At 37.4% G+C, this 8,811-nt stretch overlaps 1 protein-coding gene across 1 annotated transcript; it reads left to right on the forward strand.

Moving 5' to 3' along the window:
- Positions 1 to 577: 577 nt before the first annotated feature.
- On the forward strand, positions 578 to 8,012 carry LOC106552241 (hyaluronidase-4). Its single transcript, XM_087723684.1, has 3 exons — positions 578 to 1,482; positions 3,033 to 3,122; positions 3,407 to 8,012. The coding sequence occupies exons 1-3, from the start codon at positions 601 to 603 to the stop codon at positions 3,815 to 3,817; spliced, it is 1,383 nt and encodes a 460-aa protein (XP_087579810.1). The 5' UTR covers positions 578 to 600; the 3' UTR covers positions 3,818 to 8,012.
- The last annotated feature ends 799 nt before the right edge of the window (positions 8,013 to 8,811 follow it).

Genomic DNA, 8,811 nt, shown 5'->3' on the forward strand with positions numbered 1-8,811 from the left:
GTCCAAGGAACTCACAGGTGTCTTCTCCAGCACCATAGTTCATAGTTCATATAGAGTAAAATATATGAATAAAATAAATATGTGGAGTTGGTTGTATACCTTTGGCTGGTTAGGGTCTATTTCCTTTCCTTTTCTTCTCTCGTGTCTTAATTTATTTGCATTACTCTGTCTTGTTTCTTTGCAATGCTTCTGCATAACATTACTTGCCCCATTAAAGAATAAAATGATGAGACTAAATGTTTTTATATCTCAAGGAAATTTTCCCCTTAACATTTAACACAGCACAGCACTTAAGCAAAGTGGTTCGGTTGAGATCAGCATATGTGGGTCTGATTGGAGTAGATTGTAGGAGTGATCCAGAAATATAACTTTATCATATTTCATTTATCCACATATCAAATTATTGTATTTTATTCAAATTTCATTTTAAATTGTATTTTATCCAATTCCATTTTAAACTGTTTTTATCAGATTTTAGTAATAATTTGTGTCTGGAACTCTGCACTTTGATATGGCCCAAGGACTAATCAATAAAGTAAACTATCAAAGTTAAAATCGTTTTCTATTTCCTAGCAGGTCCATTCTACATTCTGGTTACAGATGTCATTTATGTGGAGTTCTACTTTGGCCCTGAAGTCTGCTCAGCTCCCTGTGTTTAGACGGATGCCTTTCATAGCTGCCTGGAACGCACCAACAGATCATTGCTCCATCCGATATAATATCACAATCAGCTTAGGAATGTTCCATGTGATTGGAAGTCCATTTGCCAAAGCAAGAGGACAGAATGTGACCATCTTTTATGTCAACAGGCTGGGATATTATCCCTGGTACACATCACAAGAAATCCCAATCAACGGTGGCCTCCCTCAGAATTTCAGCTTGAAAATGCACCTGGAGAAAGCTAATCAAGATATTAATTACTATATTCCTGATAAGGATTTCACTGGGCTGGCAGTCATAGACTGGGAACACTGGAGACCACAGTGGGAGCGTAACTGGAACACAAAAAATATTTACAAGAGACAGTCGAGAAAACTAATTTCCAAACTGCAAGAGAATATTTCTGCAAATGCTATTGAACATTTAGCTAAATTTTCTTTCGAAAAATGTGCTAAGGCTTTCATGAAAGAAACAATTGAACTGGGGATTAAAAGCAGGCCCAAGGGCCTCTGGGGATATTACTTATATCCTGACTGCCACAATTACAATTTCCATGAGCAGAACTATACTGGCTCATGTCCAGAAAACGAACTCATGAGGAATAATGAACTCTTGTGGTTGTGGAATAGCAGTGCAGCATTATATCCCTCCATTGGCATTAAGAAATCCCTCGGGAGCAGTGTAAACACGTTACGCTTTTCACAGTTTAGAGTGAAAGAATCCATGAGGATTTCCTTTATGACCTCACATGATTATTCTCTCCCAGTATTTGTATACACTCGACTGGACTATAGAGATCAGCCTTTGTTATTCCTTTCTATGGTAAGCTCTCTGGAGATCATCAATTTTGTGGCTTCTGTAGAACAAATGCACCATTGCTGTGGACCAGTGGAACTCTTAAATCAGGAAGGGCTAATTCACATTTAACTTCAATCAAGAACATCCAAGGGCATTTGGTTGGCCACAATGGGAAAATAATATTGGATTAAATAAGACCTTGCTTTGATGTAGCAAGTTTCCTTTTAGGTTCTTAAAAACACAGAGCAAATTCTCTCTCTCCTTCACCATCTTCCATTTCCCAACTAACTAACCATTTCCCTACCACCACATCTCTATCATTTCTGAGTCATTCATACACTCTCAGTCAACTATTTCCTTCTCTTTCCTAATACAACTCTTAGATTTGATTAATGGCCATTGTCTCTAGTTGGAGTGGAAAATCTATGAATTAAGTTGCTAAGAGTCATTGGATTGTGGTAGAGGTGCAAGTTAAATAAATGTTTAGTCATGGCATTGAATTTATTTGAATGTCAAGAAAGAGAAGCCTAATATCAAAATATCTGGAATGCTGCAAGTATTATAATCATCCCTAGCCCTCAATTCATTTTTCTTTTATGCCAACATTTCTTCATAGAAAAAAAAGTTACTTGGCATATCAAATTGCAACCTTAGTTATTTTGGGGGAAAGCATTTGAAACAATTTATTTTAACCCATCTCAATATCATATCATACCTTTGTGTTCAGATATCTCATGTCTGAAGAATCATTTACTTTTTTCCTTTTAATTGACTGTTCTCACTCCACTTGCTTAACTAATGACCCAGGATTTGTTTGTTTGTTTATCTAATTTATGCTTTCATTTGAATATTTATTTAAACATTTATAAATCTCGGGTTTGGTTTTCTATATTTGAAGTCAACCCAGCATGAAATAAATATACTATATGGACAAAACAAATTTACTCACATCAGTTAAAGACCTTAGGGCTTCATCTGCACAATGCATAAAGTCTGGCTAATTTCATCTCCCCCCCTCTCTCTCCCTCCCTCCCTCCCTCCCCTCTCCCCTCTCTCTCCCCTCCCTCTCTCCCTCCCTCCCTCTGTACCCTCCCTCCCTCCCTCCCATCTTTCTGTGTGTATTAGCATCTCCAATTGGTTAGTGTATGGTTCACTGTATTGTTACATTTTGTTCTGAGCTTCTTTTCTCTCTTTAATAACAGTTTCTTACAGCCAAATACAACTTTAAAAGACAGAAATAGGACTGTTGAAAAAATAATATCCGATCTCATGTTTTGAACAGCAAGATTTTTCTAGATTCATGACAAAAAGTATTTACACAACGTCTATCTTATCTTCAAATTGGTACGCTGAAATTGAAATAACAAAATATCTTTACTACAGATATAAAACAGATGTAAAATGAAAAACATTGAAACATGAATATTTGCAGCAATTAGTTACTAATTCTTCTGAAAGCTTGGCTACTCAGAATGCGGTACCTCATAATGATGCTGTTAATTTGCCTGTTTTTAATGACCCCAGTGATGATATACAATAATTGACTGGTAATATTTTCTTCTGTTCCTGTGTAGCAAGATCTTGTTAGCACAATTGGTGAGAGTGCTGCCTTGGGAGCTGCAGGAATTGTTATTTGGGGAGACATGAATTTAACATCATCAGAGGTAAATTAAAATCATTGTTTTAAAATCTTTAACTTGCCTAAAAGTCTTCCTTTTGACCCGACATTCTTTAATATGGTAGACTGACTTTTTATCTATCCATTTTTTCTTATGCAAGATCAGATTATGAGTAGGAGAAGCTTCAAGGATCATTTCGCAAAAACCTATAACTTTCTTTCAAAGCTTTGGAACGTAAGGTTACATGGAGTTTTCAATATATATATTTATGATATAGACATGGCATTGAACAGCCTTCCCATGATTTGCATATTTCTTCTTTTTTGCAGTCCAATTGCACAAAGGTGAAGGAATTCATCGCTTCTAAATTAAATCCCTACATCACCAATGTAACCAAAGCTGCGGAGGTGTGCAGCCAGCATCTGTGCGGGAATAATGGACGGTGCATACGAAGAAATTGGAAAGCTTTGGATTATCTTCATTTAAATCCTCAGAATTTTCAAATCAAAGCTTCAAAGAATGGAGTTACTGTGAGAGGGGTAGCGTCTTCAACTGACCTTCAAACAATGTCTGAGAAATTCACTTGCCATTGTTATCAAGGATTTGAAGGAGCTGATTGCAGGGAAATCAAGACTTTCGGCTGGCAACCAGGGCATTCTGTCAGTTTAATCTCATCCAGAATAGTAATTATGATTAACTTGGTTTCCTTCATCTTTTTAATTGTTGAGATTTCTTTTTGACAATGGCAAAGTAGTAATTCCCCGTAAGATCTGTTGTTCCAGAAGAGCAATAGAAATATAAAGACAGTTATCCTATGAATTCTTATTTCGATGCATAAGGTTGTAGACACACATAAAACCATAGTTTAACTCACCTTGATACAGTGATCTTGGCATGCAACAGGCAAACTTCTGCATTGGTTTATGTTGCTTGTATAATGGTGTCACTAAATAATTTGCATCATACTTGACATAGTGATGCAAATAACATTGCTATGCTAATGATAGAATCTCTGCAATTACATCCTTTAATATTTAATGGATGTTGCCTAGAATAACACATCCCCCTCTCCACTCCTTTCAATCTATTACAATGAGAATGTCCTTCTATAGGAGACAACTTGAAACTAATGCATGCAGTATTTTGCTTCTGCGAGCTAGCTTTTTGGTGCTTTCCTACTAATGCAAACATGTAAACATTGGCAGCTGCATTTTGTGCAACCTGGTTTTATTCCAATGTCACAGCTGCCAAAAGGAGCAGCAGTGAAATCTCAAGCACCGTTTCATACAATCATCAGTTTTGCTCCACTCTTATTCTAAGCCAGGGGTATCAACGTACTGGCCCCACCCCCACCCAGTTTAGCGAAGGGGGGGATTCCAATACATCACATGACGATGCTGTGACGACGACATGAGTTTGACACCCTTGCTCTAAGCATTACTTTTGCAATAAAAAGTAAGTGTAGTCATCATCCTCTCTTTAATCTGACCAACAATTCTTCCAGCTGGCCAAGAGGACAATGCTCAAAAAGGTAGTTTATTTTATTGGGAAGAGAAGCACTTCAAAAAGGTACTAGAATTCACCTGCAATGAAGTAATATATTGCTTATTCAGATACATGCTTACCTACACCACATTGCGGGTGGCCAAGTATCATTTATAGGAAGTAGTGTCAAAATACAAGGCAATCCCCTTGGTGTAACAAGCACATGACCATGGTGCTTTATAAAAATAGAATGAAAAAGGTAGACTTCATTGGCCATTTCCAAATAAGGTGACTCTTTTCTGAATTATGAAACCAATGCTTCCTTTTTTGTTCATTTCATTTTAATTTGATCTCCAGACACCTACACAGATGAGGCAACTAAAAGGAGAGCAAATACTTCAGTGTTAATTCCAGGTGAGGCATTTGTCCTGAGTCAAGAATGTCTAAAGCAAATGGCAGAATAAAGATCTCATCTCAATTGCCAATGCCTTTTTATCCATCCAATGGGATTGGGTTTGTCCAATCCCGTTCTCAGTGCAAACATTTGAGCTGATTTTCAGCTAAGCTAAGACTCTGCTAATGTTCCCATCACTTGTAGGTTTCTAGGTTTCTAGGCTTCTAGAATTTAGAAGAAGCTCCTAAGAATCAACTCCCAGAATTCTCCAGCCAGCAGAGTTTGAACTCCACAAGTCTTAAAGTTGCCAAGTTTGAAGATCTCTAATCTAAGATATGTAAGAAGTAAGGTGCAATTATTAAAAAGGGAAGTGGTAGCACCTTGGGCGGGGGAGAGTAGGTATGATTATTTGTTGCTTTTGATTGGTTGAACAGTCAGCCAGATATTTAGACCTAATAAGTCCTTCCCAAGGACCTGGGATAGGCAGACGTTGTTGTTTTACGGAGTAACAGTTATTGAATGATGGATTAATGAAGTCTTAAGTTTAAAGAGCAAAATGGATGCCTTAAACCTTGCAGATACACACTTCTGGTTTAAAGCATGAAACCTCTATGCACCTCTGAGACTCATGATCAGTTTAATTAATGGATTAATTAACTAAAGCTTAATTATGACAGGCAATTATTATACCTTTGTATTATGAATTAGCATTATTATTTGATGGGAATGAAATGGATTAGTGCAAGTAAGGAAATTATAATAAACCTTGGTTCAATTGACTGAAGGAGGCAGTTGGTAATTAGTAATTAGTAAAAGATCATTAACATGCTACAACAGGACACCTAAACCAAGCATTTTTATTTATTTATTTACCAGGAAGTAGGAAAGCTTTTCTGTAAGAAATTAGATCAACCCTTCCCAAATGAGGAAAGTGAAACAGTTGTTTCAGTACCCATGTGGATCTAATGATATATAGTGCTGTTCTGCACTTGGCAGCATTACTTTACTCTATTTTATCAAGAGGATAGAACACAAAAGACAAAGTCTTTTCCTGCTAAATAACACTCATTAGCATAACAAGCACGAAATATAAGCAGTTACTTTTACAGGTCCAGGTAAATGTATGAAGAAGACATAACTGCAAAAAAAAAAGCTATCACATACATTATAAATAATAGTACAAAACCAAGAAAAGAATATAATATTACATTGCATATATTGCACACATTCTAAATTCCATAGTCATAGTATTGTGTTATTTTTATTCAATAACACAATAGTTCAATAAAAACTAGGGCATGTATTAGCCATACTGTTAAAATATAGAGCCTTTCCTCACTTGTGTCCAGTCACAGCACAAACATACCTTGGCAGAATCTTCTTTTTTCCTATGTCCCCAGGATGTTACCTTTACTTCATTGCTAGCCCATGAGTGAGACTAGCTTAAGTCATTCTTAGCTGTAGTAGCATTCAAATAAGATGTTTCTCCTTATTCCAACATGACTTAGGGCACAAACAACCAGATCTCATATGTAAAGAGTTTGAAAGTAGCTACTTTATTGTTCAATGCCTATTCCACGAGAATCATCCTGGACTGATAACTTTCACCTGGGAAAGATTAAGTAAGGTTCAAAGACATTTGAGGATGGGGATGACCTCGTCCTCTTGTGTTTACATCATAACTCCAACATAATTTCCTGTTTGAACCCTCCCAACTAAGATGATTGGTTTCCAACAATAACCCAATGTAGCCTCAAAACATGTAACATTTAGTAAGCTTTATCCTACTTCAGTAAGAAGTCAAATTGATATAGGGACTTAAAACAGAAGAAATAAAGGCAGGGTAAGGATTGCTAATGGGGACAGATTTCATATTGGTATTATTTTCTTCCGATTTAGGAGCAAGGTTCTAGTGGCTCTTCTTTAAATTGAAATATTGACAATGTTTTTGTCTTCTTTAGGATTTTCTGAATGCATGAGTTAGTTTTAATTCTTCAAGTCTGGTTAGGCATCCATATAACCACTATTCTGTTTTGGTGGTAGAGAAAGAGCAAACAGGCACAAAAAACTGTGGGAAGACAGTTGTGAGCTAAGTGAAAAGAGACAATACAACCCAGATGTGAGATGATGGAATTTCAAAGAGAGAGCCTGTCTTAATTTACTCACTGAAATTCTAGCTGGGTGTGAGGTCTTAAGAGTTTTCAAGAATTTGGTCTTATACCAGACTAGCAATTAAGAGATCTGTCTGATATCGATGCTACTTTTAATTCTTCAGTCTTGTCCAGCTGTGGGAGGCTTTGCAGGGCCCAGAAGTAAACAGCATGATTTATTTTAACTAAAGCCCAGATAGAAGCTTTTTGGTGCAAAGTGAGTTTAGGGTAGAATTGGAGTGGGCATTATTTTAGTTTTAGAGCATATCATATTGTATTTGTATAATATATAATGAAAAAGTGTCTCACCCCAATGGTATTGAACCCACCCGCCCCCGGCAGCAGAGGGGACATACTACAGACCCTGTTGGCCAAGGATTTCTGGCTGGTGGTGTCCAGGAGAACAGCCTTTTCTGTCATGGCTCCTGCCCTATGGAACATTGTCCTCTCCAAGATGAGATCTGCATCCTTTTGGCCTTTTGAAAAGGGACTAAATATCTGGCTGTGCCAATTGGCCTGGGGATCCAACGGGTGCATGTCATTCTGGAGGTGGTTAACAGACCAAGATAAGACCCCCCCTCTCTTCACTGTGTGCATCTTGCTGCCTTCTTTGCCATATTGGCTAAATTTAAAGATAGTTCTGGTGTTACTATTTATTATTTTAAAGTTTTAATGTTACAGCTTGTTGTTTCATTGATTGTAAGCCACCTAGAGTCACTTTTATGTGAGATGGATGGCATAGAAGTTTAATAAATAAATCAATAAATTTAAACAAATTTAAACAAACAAACAGTGTAGTTCTATTCTGTTTCCCAGTTTACGGTGGAAGGTATGATGCTGACAATTTTCAGCAATGGTGGCTGAAGGGGATCTGAGCCCACACAAAAAGGGTCTTCAGGTTTGTTTGTAGCCTTGGGACTTCAGATGCCCATAATTGAACTAAGGATGCTGCTATAATCTGTCTGGGTGGGTTTTATGCTTTCAAAAGGCATCTTGACTTCATCCAGGTAGTCTTTATCTAAACATCCTAGGCATGAAATCCTCTTACCTTCACTACGGTTTGGAATCAGGCGCAGGTGTGTGTGCAGAGCCTTCTGCGCATGCATAGAGTGTCCGTGATGATGTGGGTGGAGCCTCCCGCTGCTGCCACTACTGGTTCGCCCGGACCAGGGCAGAATAGCACCGCTGATCCTAACCCGTGTGGAAGCACATATACATTTGTTTGTATATACAGAATCTTTGCTCGCTTGCAGATAGTTGTAATGAATACAAATTTGCCTTTCTGGAAATTAATGAAAGACAGGGATTTTTCCAAAGGGCTCATGTGATGAGTACTCTAAATAAGCTACACCTGGATAGGATCTTTCCTTTCCTTTCCTAGTTCACCAGTCTGAAGACTGGTGCAAGAAGCATGCACCTAAAATGAAAGAAACATGACTATCCTGATCTATTTTAAGTTTTGGAAATGGGTTCTCTTCTTCTCTGGCATTATCCAGCATTTAATCTTTATCATTTACAATCAATTGGAGGTTATTTTCTGACTTTTATTACCAAATTCCTTGCTAATCTATTTTCTATTTCTTTGGCTTTGCTTGCAGAAATATCAGGTAATTTTTGATTATATTCCATTGTCTGGAGTATGGAATTGTTGCTACAAAGATCCATATACGCCATTTGGCTGGAAGCAAGCCCTATCAGAATCCAT

Source organism: Thamnophis sirtalis, unplaced genomic scaffold (assembly GCF_051295495.1).
Source record: "Thamnophis sirtalis isolate CommonGarterSnake01/CBP01778 unplaced genomic scaffold, rThaSir2_p1.2 scaffold_9, whole genome shotgun sequence".
Lineage (NCBI taxonomy): Eukaryota > Metazoa > Chordata > Lepidosauria > Squamata > Natricidae > Thamnophis > Thamnophis sirtalis.

Bases quoted from the DNA above. Each gene is read 5' to 3' on its own strand.
- LOC106552241 (XM_087723684.1), top strand. From the start codon at position 601: ATGTCATTTATGTGGAGTTCTACTTTGGCCCTGAAGTCTGCTCAGCTC. The intron at 1,483-3,032 runs GTAAGCTCTCTG...GTTCCTGTGTAG, and splicing joins CTTTGTTATTCCTTTCTATG to CAAGATCTTGTTAGCACAAT. The intron at 3,123-3,406 runs GTAAATTAAAAT...TCTTTTTTGCAG, and splicing joins TGAATTTAACATCATCAGAG to TCCAATTGCACAAAGGTGAA.